General features: G+C 33.6%; 2 protein-coding genes across 2 annotated transcripts; both read right to left on the bottom strand.

Moving 5' to 3' along the window:
• Window positions 1-3,181: 3,181 nt before the first annotated feature.
• Window positions 3,182-6,844, bottom strand: LOC110681739 (putative disease resistance protein RGA3). The gene has a single exon (XM_021857866.1). It carries the CDS (start codon window positions 6,842-6,844, stop codon window positions 3,182-3,184), a length of 3,663 nt encoding a protein of 1,220 aa, XP_021713558.1.
• A 4,062-nt stretch (window positions 6,845-10,906) lies between these two features.
• LOC110681865 (disease resistance protein RPP8-like) lies at window positions 10,907-17,182 on the bottom strand. Its single transcript, XM_021858011.1, has 3 exons — window positions 15,326-17,182; window positions 12,140-13,333; window positions 10,907-12,043 (listed from the first exon to the last, which is right to left on the bottom strand). The coding sequence occupies exons 1-2, from the start codon at window positions 16,996-16,998 to the stop codon at window positions 12,151-12,153; spliced, it is 2,856 nt and encodes a 951-aa protein (XP_021713703.1). The 5' UTR covers window positions 16,999-17,182; the 3' UTR covers window positions 10,907-12,043; window positions 12,140-12,150.
• Window positions 17,183-18,163: the final 981 nt, after the last annotated feature.

Genomic DNA, 18,163 nt, shown 5'->3' with positions numbered 1-18,163 from the left:
GCAGTCATGCACGACTAACGATACACACCCAAAACTAACATCTGTAATTTATATAAGAAGCAAGAAGCACAGAAGTAACAAAACAAAACACCTCTAAACAGAACCAGAATCTATAACTATTCCCACTCACTATGCATCATATACATACAATGCAATAAGGCAATTCTTTCAGCCAAATGTAACTGCTAAATTCTCATATAACAAATTCAAAGAAGGTGACATTTTCAAACAAAAAAGAACCAAATGTAAATTACCAATCTGTAACACCAAGGAGGAAAAAAAAAAACAAAAAAATTGAGAAATTCAAAAGGAAACAAAATGAACAGTACAAATCGCACTTACAGAGATGAAGTGAATGACTACAGCTACTCCACAATCCTCCACACAAACCACAAATAAATGGGTATTTCTATATATACAAATGAGAAATGAACTAAGCTAATAATCCTAATATCACCGACCTAAGCAATGGGAACAGTAAAACAGTACAAGGAAGTACAATAGCTCAAGAGTAAGTTACCTATTCCCACTCACTATGCATGCAATACACCTTAAGCCTTATTACGGTAACATAATCAGATTAATTGAAACGAATATCATAATGTAACTATTCATGCATTACTGAGAGCGCAAATCAAATACGACTGTGCTTACAACAACATAAGGAAACATTCAACTCCTAATGGACAATTAACAGGGATTTTTTCTTATTAAAAAAAAAAAAAAAACAAATTAACCTTAGCCTTACCTGTCAGTCAGACTCGACAGCACACATAAACCCACCCATGCAAGTTAAAGGAAAACCACCTATGCAAGAAAAAACGGTCAACGCAATCTTGGGCAAAATTGGAAAGATTTTACAATCAAGGGCAAGAGTGTAAAAGCTCCCGTTTTTACTATTCATAAGCAACTACTGTTACTAAGCTACAGTGATCCCATACTTGAACTTTTATATGGTTTATTATAGATTTATATAGATTGGTTTATTTTTTTGAAGGGGTTAATTTTTTTTTAATATATATATTATTTAGCCGGTTTAACTTATTAAAAATGATTTTATTTAACTAAAATGTGTATTTTTGAAAATTAAGTTAAATTTTTATTTTAAAAATTCAAATAATTAATATTTGAAAAGAATTTTTAAATATTTTTTTATCATGTTCATATGTGGTTGGCCATACCTAGAGCTGTCAATTCGGGTAAACGGGTTGGGTTTGGGTCGGGTAAGGGTGGGTCGGGTCAATTCAGATTAATTCCATAACCTATGCGGGTCGGGTTTGGGTTGGGTCATGCTTGAGTCGGTCACGTTGGGTCATACTTCTTATCGGGTTTGGGTCGGGTTTAGGTCGGGTTACATTCGGGTCGAGTGAACAATAGGTCGATTTAATTTGGGTTTTCACAGATTATTTGTAACGATTTAATATAAAGTGAATAAAAAATATCTAATCGTTATAAATAGTATGAAACGAATGTAGTAATTATAAATATTAATGGTCAAACTTTTGCATTTACGATCAAAATATTGCGATTATTATAAAACGGAAAACATCAATTGACCATTTCAGCTAAGCCTCTAACAGAGTTTATCCATATTTAAACAATAAATTTCGGCCACCTATTCAAGGAGTTGACCTTGTTTTCAACTTTTCTTTACCTTGGCACCACCCATCCTCCTCATCTCACCGCTCAATCTCATCTCACCGCTCAATCCAAACCACCTACCACCACCATCACTGTCGTTATGTCGTGCAGTCCTACATCACCTGCCTCACCGACCATTTTATGCGTCAAGTGTAATTGATGACAATGGCAAGCTGATTTTTGCAATTAAACAAGAAAAGAAGTTCATGGAAGGTAAACTACTGTATTTTAGTTTTAAAATGCTCTGAAATATATGTTCTCCATTTTTATTACCAATGAATTAGATAATGTGAAACCCCCAATTTTATAATCGATAAACCCTAATATTTTATTTGGCTTTGATTATTGCAATTGATTGTTTAATGGTGTTGATGTCGTGAACAATATGAGTTTTGGTAATGAAATTTGTTGGCAACTTAATGTGTTTGCGATTATGGTTATTTACTTATTTTTCTACTAATTTTGCTGTCAACATAATATTATGTACACCAATCAATAACTTTGACTACATCATATGAAGTAATCACAGTTACCGGTTATAATTATAAGGTGGTTTCCCGGTTTCTTGCAAACTTTCCTTAAATAGATAGAGTCCACAAATACTACCTCCATTACATATTATTCGCAACGATTTGACATAACGTAGAGAGCAAAAATGCCTAATCATTGCAAATAATATGTATCGGAGGTAATATATTAATTACTGAAATATATTATGCTGTAAAATACCAATAGTTTCAATATTCCAGTGTCCAAAAGGTTGCTCTTGCTGATTAGAGTAAGTTTAGCCCCAAGTCTTAAGACTTGGGGGTGACATCATCATTTTAAGTCTTAAGACTTATGCTTAAGACTTTTCCCATTTTTCAAAATTCTCAAGCAAGTCTTAAATTGAGTCTTGAAATTTCAAGACTTAACTTAAGACTTGAGATTGAGACCCACTACTCTCACCTCACTTTTATTTTTATTATCCCTTTTTTTTCTTACACTTTTCTACATATAATATCACTTAATATGTCAAATATTTAAGTCTTAGGGCTAAAGTGATAAATTTGTGTTAGTCTTAGTAAGTCTTAACAAGAATTTGATGACATCATTTTCAATGGGGACCATAAAAAATGATGTCACATCCAAGACTTGGGGCTAAACTTGCTCTTATTTCAATTTTTATACTACTATTGTGTTCCAATAGTGAGAAGGCATGTATACGAATAAATTGTTAATTGCTAGACACCATAATAGGAAAATGCCTAATGGTATATGCTTGTTAGATCTAATACATTACAATATGATAATTACTAATGTAATTTTCTATATCCTAACTATTTATTTATAATAACAAATTAGAGAAAGAAATGATGGTTTAGGACCATTCATTGATTACAGAGTATTATGTGTTGTGCAACTTCACCCTAAGCTAAAGGGGGAAGCAACTTGTGGGGATAGAGCGCTAAGTGATAGATTTAAGCTATACAAAACAATGAGAATGGGTCCAAAAAATAAAAAAATGAATACTAGAATTTGAAAGTTTGCTCAAACACCATTAGCTACCTGCAGCTATTATGGGAATGATGATGTACTTAACGTCTGTGAGTGCTTGAACATTAGATCTGTTCTGTGAAGCTCCTAGCTCTGGCATATGTCCATAACGCCACGACTTGTGGAGCAAAACCCGAGCATGTTTGATCTTGTGCCAGTCTTCCCCTGTGTACTCTCTGCAACATTCCATTAATGCAGAACACTCTGTAATCTCAACTTTCTTCAGGGATGTGACTTCCTTGAGTCCATCTGGCAGCCTTGTTACAGCCTCGCAGCTCTCAATCCGTAGGTGCTGGAGCGCTGTCAGGTTACTTATCCATTGTGGCAATTCTGTCAGGGAAGTGCATGCTGATATCCATAAGGATTTCAGAGTACTGACGTGCTTCAGATTCTCAGGGAGAGACTTCATCTTTGGAATTTCTCGAAGAGTCAAATGGTGAAGATGTTCCAAAGACTTCCATGGATTGCCGTTTTCCATATCATTGCTTTCGTAATCAGAGAGATCGAGCTCTTTGCAGTTGGAAATTTCCAGCTTCTCTAGGGAGTTGAGGTTCGGCAATTCTGAGGCCAATGAACTAAGTGCATGGCACTTTTCAATCACAAGCTGTCGTAAGGAAGGAAGGCGACCTCCTAGCCCCTTTCTGACTGTCGTGAAGCTCCTGAGGGTTGAGCAACCCTTAATTTGCAGGCATTTGACGTTGGAATCAATGTCAGTAGGAAAATTTTTTGAACTTTGTTCTAGAAGCATCTGATTGACGTTGCGCAAGTCTAGTTCTGAAACTCCTGAGAACAAAGGCATTGATCGCAGTTTTGGGCAGTTCCATATCCTTAATTTGGAAAGATTAGGGAATGATGGAATTCTGTTCTCAGGTGTAACCGACATTTCTTCTTCCCACCATCCTTCTAGCTTGTAGAAGTTGTGGAGGGTAAGCTCTTCCAGCTCTTGGAAGAATGGAGATGCGGGAGCAAATTTTGTCTGCACATATTGCACATTAGCCATGTGTCTTAGGGTGAGTCGTTTGAGATGTTTAAGTTTTCCAAATGGTGGGAGATGCTCGCATTTGTCACATCCTTCAATGCTGATGTCTTCTAATTTCGGGAGAGAAGAAGCCAATCTCTCCACCCCTATCCAGTTTGGGAAGTCTTGTCCTTTATACCCTTCTATACAAAGGATTTTGAGATCTTTGAATGGTTGAAGATTGTCAAGAAGAACCTCGTAAGATGATTTCTCTTGATCAGAAAGGAGGTGTGAGTTATCTTTACGGTTCAAGGCCGTTTTTTCCCAGCTGATCTTTAATTCATCTAGATGGATTTTATTTACCAACATTGCCTCTTTTGCTTCAGGTATGGTGGTTTTCCATCCTTTTGTAAATTCAATTGCCAGCCTTCCTCTCAAGTTGTTTAGTTTTTCTAGAGCTTTCAGTCCACTGCTAACCACTTCTTTGGAAAATTCCTGACCAACTACAAATCTAGTCATTGTCTCGAGCTGAATTAGTTTCTCCAATCCCAGAGGCATTCCTGTCAAGCTATCACACTCATCAACCTCAAATCTTGTCAGGTTTGTTAATTGACCAAAGTTACTAGGTAATCTTCTTAGTTTTGTGCAGGAGTTGAGTTTCAATGTTTGCAAGTTGTACAGTTCTGTGACTGACTTCGGGAGAGTAACCAGACCATCATTCCTAGAGAGATCCAGGTATCTCAAATGGATCAGTTTGCCTATGGAAATGGGCAATTTTTCTATTCCAAGATCATGCAAGTCCAACACTCTGAGTCGTTTAAAACTGGAGATCAACATATTGCAGTCCAACGAATCTATCTTTGTGTCACAATCTGGTTCCTTGACTAAGAGGAGTGTTCGTAAAGTCTGAGCTTGGAGGACGGAGGATGAGAGATTCCTCAACGATTCTTGATCACATGTCAAAGAAACATGTTTGCATGTCGAATCCAGATTAACCCCTGTATCTGTCATGTGCAAGTTCATGATCCCTGCTGAATATTGACATGCTATGCTGCGCATAATGTGATGCATCTTACAAGTGACAATTTTCCCCAAGCGGTCAGTGATTACATCCTCAAAGAAGCAGCGCCGTGACAATTCCATAAAGTACTGCTCTGCGGCTTCCTCCAAACTGTTACCCTGCTCGGGTGGGTGAATGAATCCTTGTGCTATCCAAAGACTAATCAGATCATGCTTGTTGAACCTAAAATCCTCAGGAAATAAGGAACAGTAGTTTAAGCAAGCTTTTAGCCGAGTTGGGAGGTCATTGTAGCTGACATGTAAGACATGTATCATTTTGTCCTTTTCATGTCTTGCATCAGACCTCAATTCTTCATTGAAAGATGACCACTGCGCTGCATCTTTGTTGTAAAGAAAGCTTGCTGCAACCTTCAGAATAAGTGGAACACCTCCACAATTGTCAGCGATTTCATGCCCTGTCTCCACCAATGCAGCATATCGTTCATCCTCTCGTGATCCAAATGCAAATGTTTTGAACAAATCCCTAGAAATACGCTTTGACAGGCCCTTTAATTTGCAGGACTTCACAATCTCACTTTTTGCAAAAAATCCCCCCTCAAAGTGGCGTGTTGTCAATAAAATTCGACTTCCTGTTGCACCTGCTGCTAACAAGTCTTTCAAACGTTGCCCTTGTGTTATACAAGCACCGTCTAGGACAAGTAAATAGAGTTTCCCTTCAACCTCTTTTCGAAGTCTACGTTCATAGATGTTACTTACATCTTTACTATCTTTATTATTGGGATCAAAAGTATTAATACTTTGACATCTCAATATATCACGAAATGTCAACGACCCATGCTGATTTTGATGAACACGGGAATGCAGAGATTTTGCAGCTTTAGGACTTTGTCTATAACTAGCCCTCCTATTCGTACAAGACTCCACAATTTCCCGAATGATTTCTTTCTCATCAGAAATCTGCGAGACTTGAATCCACATTCTTATGTCAAAATGATTCTGTACCCTTTCGTCTTCATACACTAACTGAGCCAAAGCTGACTTCCCTACTCCTGGTGATCCAATTATAGGAATGACTGAAACACTGGTTTCATTTTCTCTGTGTGTCAATAGCCTGTTTATGATTTTCAATTTTCTACGGTCCCTCCCAATAACTTTATTTCTAGAGAGAGTGTAAGGCTGAGGATCTATCGAGCTTTCAGGAAGATCAATTGAACCATGCTTGTTATCCAATTGCTTCCCTAGCTCACCTAAGTCTTGGCTTAGCTTACTTATTTGCCTAATTATTGTTGAAGGGAAAATAGGATGAATGTGAAGACCGACCTTTTCTGTAACTCTGTTACTGGCACTGACCGCTCTCTGCAAGGCACGTCCTAGGTTTACCCTCAGATTCCCATCCTGCTGATATGCAGGCGCAGCAGCAACTCCAGAAAGCCTTCCAGCATGATAGCGAGCGATGATTTCATCTAGGAGGTCATCAGCTTGATGCAGCAGAGCCCCCAGATTCCCGAGACTACTGCCATTCAAATGACCACCCTCTTCGAGTAGTGCTGCCACTGCACCCTTAACAATACCAACTGATTCCTTCAAAGTGTTGAGATCTTCCATTGAAGATAGTAGCTCTGCATTATTCGGGTCACTCAAGATTCTTTTGAGGTTCTGCAATATTACTCCTTCAGCTGAAGCTGACATTCTTTCTTTTGTTGGCTGTAATTAGTGAAGGAAATGTTGATTATTGTACAGGAAGTTCAGAGGCATGCAGGTGTGATTGTTTCTGTAAAATTGGGTGATTTATTGGTTGCTAAAGAGCTCTAATTAATTAAGGTACAAAGATCTCAAAGTCGTTTTCACTTTTCACGACCCCTTCGTACACCCCCACTTACTGAAACAGCTGGGCATCTAATTAAATTAATTTTAAACTAAAAATATATACCAAGTATAGTTTAGTATGTACGATTAATATCAAATTACATTCAATATAGAGTGGGGCTTGAGTCAATGACATTTTTTTTTGGTAGGTATGAAGATGTCGTATTGGATCAAAGCAACAAACAGGTCAATTTGGTCCGAGTTACTTAAAAATTGGAGGGAAAAGGTAATATTTCAAGTGGTTACTAGCCTAAAACAAAGTGCTTTCTTTTTCTATCTATCTTTCTACTTGTGTATAGTTTAGTACCTTCTATATTTTAAGTGACAAACAGCTTTTATTTTCACGTGGTTGAGACATAAGTGTGACTAAATAATCTTTAATTGGGAATTAGTAAAAACAAAATTTGAAATTAATACTGTATTATGAAAATATACCTTGAGACTAATATAACAATATACATAATTCGTTTTTTAATTGCAACATTAGAGTTTTTATGCTTGTCAATGCATATTTTATATTATAAATATCTTTAACTATATATTAATAAAAATTATAAAAAGTTAATTTTGTGAATGTAGAAATTGAAACAAATAACAAAATTCTACATGAGTATATTTTTATAAATCACAAAAAGCGGTAAAAAGAGTTTGTATGAATACAAAATCTTAAACGTTGTGATTTTATTTAGAAAAAAAATTAAGTTTTATACAACATTAAAGTATTTTATTATTATATCTAACAAGCTATTATGTGAGTATCATATTCTGAGAAATATTCATCCTTTTAAGTTCTATAAAAGCATCGTTTGAATTAGTAGTTGGCTGCCTATTTAGTTAGTTATAAGGTCACGTTGACTTAATACGTAATTATCAATTGATCAATAGGTAAACGACGTTTGAAAGATTCTCCTTGAATTTGTCATCTATCTACTACGAAGTCCATTTTTAATTACCATGTTGTGGCATGATCAGCAAATTAGTTTTTTTTTTTTTTTTTTTTCCTTTCGTATATGTACTCCAATCTGTTTCTGTAGACAAGATGCTGAAACCACGGCAAGTTTGCAAGAGCTATATGGAGATGTTGCAATAAATCAGCACATGCAAGGTTGCTTATATTTAGGAGGTACATATACTTGCAACCCTTATAGGCACTATTTAGGTATTTTACAATTCAATTTTACATTAACTAGATTTTATAATTTAGTAGGTAAAGAATACTATAAATTTATAATCATGTGCAATTCTGTTAGATTCGTCATAATTATTAATACTTTTCTAATATTAATTTTACCTAATCGTATTCCACTAAGCTATGTCATATCGCATTATTTAATAAATAATAAAAAAAAAATTAAATTTAGTATATGTCAACATAAAAAAATAAATTTAATTAAGAGAATATCGAGTCATGAATCAATGTATAATTTTTTATGCTATGTAATGAACCAAACACATATACTGTTTAATCAATTCACCAACTTAAGCTATACGGAAACAATGGAGGACGAGTGATTCATTGATTTACTAGCATTTTATGATCTGATCTCTAGCCTCTATCTCCTATAAGCTCTCTTAAACCCTAATATTGTAAATTTAATAATGAACGATTAACAATCAATCAATGCCTTAATTCCATAAGTAGGGTCGGCTAAAAAAACCAAAAGTGATTATTTTGTATAGTCATCCTCAAAAATCTTCCTCCTCATCCCTTACGATCAAATACCTCATTCTAATGCAAATCCAAATGGTTCATGTCCTTTCTAATCCTTCCAACCAAGTCATTTTCAATATCCCTCTCCCTCGTTTAACGCTCTCAGGCCGTCTCCGACAATTTGGTGGCCCTGTTCTAACTATTAAAATTGGGCCCTTAAATTTTTTGGAGGAATATTTTAAAAGGTTAAAAATAATATCATTATTATAAAATGCCTTTTTTTTAGTACAGGACTACAAATTATTATAAAGCTAAAATATTTCTATTACTAAGTTTAATAGTAATTCAATAAAACAACAAACAAAAACTTTTTATTTAAAAAGTGTCATCCTTCTAATATTTTTTTGAAGCAAAATCTTCAATTATATCAATCTTCATAATCAATTTAAATTTGTTTTGAAAATTAAAAGGCAAAGTCAAAGATTTAGGATGAATTTTTAGGTTTTAGTTTGGAAATGGTGGTCTTTTATGGGGGAGAAGGTGAATATGTAAGGTTATGATTTTTTTAAAGAAAACTATGGGCCCTTGATTTTAATTTTGGGGGCCTGTTATGTGTGTGAGAAAAAATATGTCCAAAGATGGGCCTGAACGCTTTTCATATTGATGCATTATCGGGTCTCCGTCTTAATTACATGCCCGAACCAACGCAGCCGATTCTCCCTTTGTTTGCCATGCCTGCGACACCTACTTTCTTGTGAATAACCTCATTTCTGATTCTATTATTTAGCGTGTTCCTGCACATCCATCTTTATAATTTTGGCTCATATCATGGGATGTGACTGAGTGTCACTGGCCTATCGTAACCCTCTTCCTTTATCCAGGTTTGAGATTGCCACTTGGCGGAGTTAACCAAAAAAAGATTGTGTGGAAAAATTAATTGAAGTTTGTCTCCCGTCTGGAAATCTTAAAATCAATAAGCAGTTGATTTTCTTACATGCAAGTTCAATTGCGTCATAGTTTTCCTTATGCCCTCATAGACACTTGAATAATAATCTCCACACACTCAAACGACAAACGATTTTGAGAAACAAATGAATAACGTAAGAGAAATCGAATGAAAAGGTGTAAATATTGAAGGGAAAGGAGTACACCAAAAAAAAAAAAAAAACAAAAAACAAATGAAAGGTAAGGAGTTAAGATTGATATGGTAATATGGAGTTGCCAAAAATAGAAGTATATGCTCTTATAAGATTTGGTGAGTTCCTCAAGTTCCAATCATTTATAGTTAGAATTTATGCGGTAAACATTATATTCCAAACCGGATACTAAAAATTTTAACTTTTGAAATTTGGGGAATCAAGTTAAAAATACAATGGAGACTTAGGGCCTGTTCACTTCTGCTTAATTTTAGTTCAATTCAGTTCTTTTCAGCTCCAATTATTTCAGTTCATTTCAGCTCCAATCAGTTTAGTTCAGTTCAGCTCCTAATTTCCTTCTCTCATAAAATATAATTTATTTTAGCTCTTATGAGTTCAGTTCAGCTCCAATCATTTCAGTTCAGCTCAGTTCAGTAAATAAACAGTCCCTTAATTATGTGTCTACAAAGTCGTGAATTCCGAATTTTATCTTCTTACAAAATTACATAAATATTTAATTGTTTGAATATGCATCGCACATCAATGAAACCTTTGTTCCAAGCATTACTGAGTGTCGTAATCTTTAAAAAATTACTTATAATTGTAATAACCGGTAGTAAAACCATTAGACTAATTTATTATTGGTTGATTTTAATTTATTTTTTAATGTTAAAATTAATTATAAATAATTTATCTAAGAGTTTATTTGGCATTGCTGTGTTTTTTTTTTTTTGGTTTTTAAAAATCATATAATATTTCACATAGCAAATAGAAAATAAGTCAAACTTATTGAAATCATAATAATATTGAAAACCGACAAATGAAAACACCTTTTTCATTTTTATTATTTTTGGTTTTTTGTTTTGAAAAAAAAACAAGAAACTGAAAACAAAAACGATGTCAAACAAGCTCTAAGTTTTAAAATTCATTTTGACTTTTGAAATAATTTTCGATTTTATCTTTATATTTTTCATAATTAATTACGTTTTTTGGTTATTACTGAAATTAAAAAGTAATTCATTTTAAATATAAAAATGTGAAAAAATAAAAAATTTTAAAATTTATTTTTTAATCAATTTTGACATAAATATTAAATAAAAATCATCCAATTAAAAATTGATATAAAAATAGTCATTTTAAAGATGTCTATCATAGAATTTTTGGCAGTTTCACCTTTTGACCTCATCGGATTTTGACGTCCTTACTCCTGAGGGGTTATAAATCAGTTTTGTAAAATCCAATAAGGCTTAACGTACAAAATGGGTTTGGCAATATATGTACATATCATACTTCGTGTAAGTTTGGAAGAAAATAGAGAGTAGACTTATGAAGCTTTGCAATACCTTGCCACACCTGATATATTTGTCCACTCATGCAACTGAAGAGATTTTTGGCCATCCATGTTAAAACTGAAATTTGACAAGCGAAAAAACAAATTTAAAAAATAAAAAGCATTTTTAAACAAAATAAAACAACACCATAGTTTTATTAAGTAGAAATCAATATTAACAAAAACCAGTTTTAATTACTGAACATCTAATTTACCAAAATACAGTTTTAGTAAATAAAAATCATGTTTAACAAAAGATAGTTCAATTAAAAATCAATAACAAAACACTAGCCATGTAATTCAAAGAAAGAAGGGAATTGTACATGGAAAACAAATCTTTTTTAATTTTTTACAATTAAATATGAGGAAAAAGTTGTGTAAAGATGAAAAATTAAAGAACATTTCTAATGGAAAATAGGAATATAAATAAAATAAAATAAAATAAAATAGAGGGAGTAATCTGAGGAGTAGATTTAAACAAAAATCTGGAAAGATGTTTGAGAAACGGAGGGAGCTTAAAAAAGAGAAAAAAAAATAGAAAAAGAAAGATTTGTAAACGAACTTTGGATGACTTAAAACAATTTTGTCTGGCTAAGGCAAACTATTTACTACATTCGTTACATATTATTTGCTACGATTTGATATAAACTATGAGTGCAAAGTGTTTAATCGTTGCAAATAATATGAAACGAAGGTAATAGAGTTATACTTTAGTTCACTAAGGAAAGTGACAGCCCAAAGGAATGATGGTTTTGACAGCTATATTTATGGATCATGATGATATCCCACTTTAATTGCACTTGTCTTCCTGATCTAGAGGTCTTCAAACCCTGATTGCTTTTCATAGTTAATGCTCCAGTATTCTCTTTTTCTCGGAAACCAATTATATAATTGTATCTTAATCCCTGTATAGAAGAAAAAATTACTTGTTATTTAAGGTGTGTTACTTAAATCAGTTGAATACTACGAGTTTCCGAAAAGGGGAAGAAGAACATACTCACTTGATAATGGATTAGTACACCAATTGTGTACATGAATCCTTAACCCAAACGTTAGGGATGTGCTGAACAATGTGGAAGTCTTTTCCTTCATCACCCCGGAATCGATTGTTGAAGCTAGTTGGCATATGTCGAATGTTCAAGGTTTCAAGGGTTGTTATGGACTTCAACCCTTCTGGGATTTGCTTTAAACCGGTACAAGAGATAATTGATAACTTCTTGAGATGTGGCATTGTGTCACTTTCGATATACCATTCGTTCAATTTTGGTAGATAAGACAATTTCAGCTCCTCAAGACACCGAAACTTGCTTTCCTTTCTAATAGTCCATTGACTCCCTGTGAATGAGTCCTTGGATAGTCCTAAGAACTTTAAATTCGGCAACTCCCCTATAGCATTCAGGGTCTCTGAATCCTCAAGATGAGTGTAGTAAAGTTCTAATTTCCAAAGACTGGAGGGAAACTTAAGGGGTAGTTGTGGTTTATTTCGCGCTCTTCCCATCAACCTTAGCTTTTTAAGATTTTTTTTCGAACTCAACTTTCGTAGAGACTCCGATTCTAACGAGAAACCATACCAATCTAAACACAAAGCATGGAGATTATCATACTTCTCGATCATGGAGCTGTCGAATACTGCCTTTAATTGTAGAGCACTTGATATTCCTTGAATGAATAGCTTAGTAAGTTTGACGCTCAACTTATCCATTTCTTTGAGCATCCAATCTCCTCCTTTTACACCCCACAAGGTTTGTAAGTCTAGGAGAGTATCGAACCTCATATCTGCCATTGTGTTACTCATCATTTCATTTGGAAGGAAAAGATGCCTAAGCCGCATCAATTTCCAAAAGACATTAGGCAATCTTATTTCATTATCAATAGTAACATCCCAATAATCGAAGGTCAGTAATTTGTGCAATTTCCCAATAGACCTAGGGAGTACTTGTATGTTTGTGGACCGTATTCCCAAATACCTCAAGTGAATCAAGTTGCCTAATTCTTTTGGCATGGTGCCATCATAGGTTTTGATCCCGTTAATATCTAAGACCCTTAGCAATTTGAACTTCTCAAAAACTAAGGCTAGGTCCATAATTCCCTGCTGATTGTTCATTCTACCACCGTGTTGCTTGCCTGTACTTGATTTTCGAGATAGCAACAGAGATCTAAGGCTTGTGTTATTCGGAAGAGCTCTGGAGCACTTGCTGCAAGGATAAATAACAAAATAATTCACATTGACTGAATTTCTGAATATGTTTATCACTATTAATAATAGAGTATAAGGGAAAATCTTGATTTAATCTGGTGTTAGCAATAATAAAACACTATTCCCTCCGATCCTAAATAATTGCTTGACATGTTTGACGTTTTTTTTTTCACTATATATTCATATACACACTAACTTTGATAATCTTTATATATATTTTTTTACAGTAATATAATCGTTTTTTAATAACATATAAAAACCAAATTTTATCATCAAATAATTGTTAAAGAGGTACTAATATTATGTTATATAGTATCAACTCTTGTATTTTTTTTTTCTTATTAATATATAATCATGTATATCTAAGATCAAACTAGTGCATTGACACGAGTCTCAAGTTTGATTGTGTCAAATATTTAGGAACGGAGGGAGTAATAAGGAGTATTTTTATTATTAAAAAAGTTTCTCGTACCTCATCCTTAGAGCAATCAACCCTAACATTACATGAAGCTGGGGATGCATGATAAAAAATGTTTTTTTAGTCGTACTCCCTTTGTCCCCAAAACTTCTACCCTTTTGGCTTAATTTTAGTCCTAAAGTGATCGACCCATTTGCATTAAAATACCCATTAATTTACAACAATATTTGTGGAAATGAGCTTTCCTATATAAAATTTTGTTTTTTCATGTATTTTACTTTTTTTACAAATGTCATGTAAATTTATCTTTTCAATATGTTTTTATTTATTTTGATTTAAGTTTATTAATAACTGCAAATCAACCCAAAAAGAGTCGAAGTTTTTGGGACGGAGGGAGTAATTAATCATTCCTACAAGTTTTTGTTTGTCCCATTTCCATTTTGCACAATATTCAAATCATAGTTCACAAATTAGATAGTGCATGCATCTAATTATCGTGCACGCAGTTCATCACAAGATGCAATATTGCTACCCACCTATTGTAGATGGGTATCACAAGATGCAATATTAGCATAACCTAGTATGAAAAGAGCATTATCCTTTTTCAAAAGAACATTATTTAATATGAAAAAAACATTAAGTTTTATAACAAGAATACCTTATATGAAAAGAACATTACTCATAATAAAAATAACATATGGAGTAGTTTCTTAAAAAAAAAAAAAAGAAAGAAAATGTATTTCTAGCTTGTCATGAAATTTTAGTTAATCACATACTTTTCAAACCTTCATTTTCATGAGTTAATAAGTATTGGCTCAGCACACAGTAAAGAAACTAATTAATGACGAAGTACAAGACAATAATTCTATATTGTGTATCATATCATATCATATTAGCTATTTAGTTATTAATATTCTTAGATCAAAATAATCAACGTGACATCATTGATTTATGCAAAATTGAATATACTAATTGGAGTATTAAACTAAACCACTAGGAATTAACTAGAATTTGTATTGCGGCACTTGTGTATATTTTTCTGATGACCAGTTGGAAGCTTACATATTCTTGTTAGCTAGTCAACAATTATAATACGAGTATATTCTTATTCTACAGACTAGCGTGGAAGCAACATATTATGAACTCGTCATTCTTCATTAGAGTCAGTCATAACAAAGAATTTCCCGGAATTTCCTGCTTAATTAGAAGCGACGAACTTTCATTTGACCAAATAAAGAGAAAAAAAAATGTAGTTGCTATGGTCTTTTTAACATATTTTTTTACCACATTTGCAATTTACATAAAAGATAGGATGAAAAATAAAATAAAAATGTAACATCATATGAAAGATTGTAAATGAGGTTTAAAAAAAAAAAAAAAAAAAAAAAAAACAGTGTGTGTGTGATGGGTGTAAAACGTTGAGGAGTATGAATTTGATGTCCTTACTGATAAGAGTGATAGTTTGAGTTGTACTACGTTTATATGAGTATCGATTTCATCATATCCCTTTATGAAAGTAACTTAAAATGAATTAATAAGCGTGCCTAGGTAGCTAATTCAGAAGATACATACCTGAGATTGATAGCAGCTCGGCGTGAGTGAACTTGATCAGAATCGGAAGGAAATAAGGTTAAGAAGTCTAGCTTCCGGGCTATGTTGATACAAATATCTCTCATCATATCATGAAGCCGGATTGTATTGACTTTGCCAGTGTAAGTCTTGCTCACAACTTGAACCATTGTATGGTTAACAAGCTCCTGTAGGAGCCGTCTTGCTGTATCTTCAGAAGTTTCCCCTTCTTGTCGTTGGCCTTTTACGAACCCTTCTGCAATCCACATCCTCTTCAGCATTCCAGCCGGAATGGTGGAATCTTCTGCTAGTAGTCCCATGTAAAGAAAGCAAGGCTTCAAGTAATGTGGCAGTTCGTTATAACTTAGGGCCAAAATATCGTTTATTGGCTCATACAAATGAGAACCTTCATCGCCTTTTAACTGAGAGAACACCCTTTCCCATTCCTCAATGGAGTCCTTTCTCTTAAGCAGCCTGCCTAACGCCACGATTGCTAATGGCAAGCCTTTGCACTTTCTCAACATCTCCATAGCCAAACCCCGGTATTCCCTATCTAATTTTTTACCAGTATCGTTTCTGGACATTTTTTTGAATAATTTCCAGCTATCCTTTTCATTAAGAGACTTAGTCTCATGGATAGCCCAATTCAAATGGGTGTCTGCTGGTGATGGAAGGCGTCGACTAGTGAATACTATCTTGGATTGTCTGAATACATCCGAAGATGATGTTGAAGGTTCTTGGAGTAATTCATTAAGCATCTTCTGGAACGGCTTCCAATCCCATACATCATCCAAAACCACTAAACATGATTCCGTCGTCAACAAATTTTGGAGTTGCAACTTCTTCTTTTTCAGAACCCTAGACGACGGACCATCACCGTCATCCCCATCACCTTGATCATGAAATGAAGGTAAGGAATCAAAGCGGTGGAGCTTATTGGCACCAATACTACTGCTACTGCTACTACTACTACTGCCTGTGATAATTTGTTCTATTATTTTGGACAGCAGTAGTACCTCATGAGAGGCATCCCAGTTTTGAGAGAGCGAGACCCATGCTTTGTATTTGAAGTGAGTATTGACCTCTCGATGGTTGTATAGGTTTTTAGCTAATGTAGTTTTGCCAGAGCCACCCATTCCTACAATCGCAATGCCGTCTTGGGAATTACTGAGTAACATCTTCACCAGCCTATCCACATCAGCTTCGATGCCCACGACAAAACCATCATCAGCTCGGAGATCTTGATGGGCCTGCTGGAACAAGGACAGCGCACCACTTACTAGACCCACCCTCAGATTCTTCTTAGACGAACCTTCTTTATTCAGAGTGGACTTGATCTCTTTAACTCGTTCTCTGAATCCCCTGAGCTTCTTTGAGGCCTGGCGAGCACGTTTTAGATGTCTCAGGTTACTGAATGCCGTGCAATCTGTGCTGGAGATTAAGCTATCGACCAAATCCTCTGCTTCATAAGCTATCTTTCTCAGCTCTATGAACCAGGCTTGAACTTGCTCGTTGTTGGCCATACCTTGTCTGGTTCTTCCGGCATCAACAAGAGACTTCTCTAATAACACGAGATCATTGCTTAGGGCTCGCGCTTCAGATCCCACACTTATAATTAAAGCATCGGAGTCCTCATTGATGTGTTGGGCAGCAAAGGACAACACTAATTCTGCCATGAAGCTGATAATAATGATATCTATCAGTTTCAATCAACTCTATCTCTCCCCTCCCATGCCATTGTGAAGTTCTTTTGTGTACTCCTAGAGAAGTAATTTATACCACATTATATGTATACATTAAAAATGAAAAGAAAAGAAGAATTATTCTTTTCAGACGTCGCTATAGCTCATGCGTAATGTGCTTTCGTTCAATATAGATTTACTTCGTCTATTCCTAAATAATTGATACGTTTGACTTTTATTCACTATTTAAAATACAATAGTCTTTATTTCAATAAAAAGTAACGTATAAAATGCAAATTTATCATGAAATATATTATTATATAGATATTAATATAAAGTTTCATAATATTAATTTTTATATGTATTTTTTACTATGTCTCAAAATATGTAATTTTTTTTACTAATATTTAATCATATATATGTAAGATCAAACTAAATCTTTGGCATATATGCCCAATAGGCCAGTTTAACCGTATCAATTATGGAGGAACGAAGTATTTAAAATTTTAGTCTCAAAAGAAGGAAACATAATGTTTTAGTACTCTATTAGAGAGAGATTAACAAATAGATCCGGATATCCAGTTAAAGAGAGTATGAGTTAATTTTGACTTAGGCCCTGTTTTTTTGAGCTTTTGGGCAGAGCAGAGCAGATCAGATTTCAGCAGATCAAAACAGAGTAGAGCAGAGCAGAGCAGATTTCAGCAGAGCCGAGCAAATTTGATTATTATTATTATTATTATTATTATTATTACTACTAATACTATTATTATTATTATTAAATATTTATTATTATTATTATTACTAATACTATTATTATTATTATTAAATATTTATTATTATTATTATTATTAGTAGTAGTATTTATTTATTTATTATTATTATTATTAGTATTTATTTATTTATGTAATTATTTATTTATTTATTATTATTATTATTACTAATATTATCGCATTATTATTATAATCATTAAATTTTAAAAGTTAAATATTAATTATTATTATTATTATATTAATTATAATTTTTATAATTATTAAATATTATTTAATTATTATTATTATTAAAAATTAATAATTAGTATTATCTTTGAATATTAGTTATTATCTTAATATTAATTGTTATTATAAAAATCAATTATTGTTATTATAATTAATATTATTAG

The sequence above is a fragment of the Chenopodium quinoa genome, unplaced genomic scaffold (genome assembly GCF_001683475.1).
Source record: "Chenopodium quinoa cultivar QQ74 unplaced genomic scaffold, ASM168347v1, whole genome shotgun sequence".
Lineage (NCBI taxonomy): Eukaryota > Viridiplantae > Streptophyta > Magnoliopsida > Caryophyllales > Amaranthaceae > Chenopodium > Chenopodium quinoa.
This window is presented reverse-complemented; position numbering and strand designations above follow the sequence as displayed.

What these genes read in the sequence shown, in the direction of transcription:
- LOC110681739 (XM_021857866.1), bottom strand. Translation starts at nt 6,844, where the DNA reads ATGTCAGCTTCAGCTGAAGGAGTAATATTGCAGAACCTCAAAAGAATC.
- LOC110681865 (XM_021858011.1), bottom strand. Translation starts at nt 16,998, where the DNA reads ATGGCAGAATTAGTGTTGTCCTTTGCTGCCCAACACATCAATGAGGAC. An exon ending in CGAGCTGCTATCAATCTCAG is followed by an intron (nt 13,334 to 15,325) that starts GTATGTATCTTC and finishes TTATCCTTGCAG; the next exon opens with CAAGTGCTCCAGAGCTCTTC.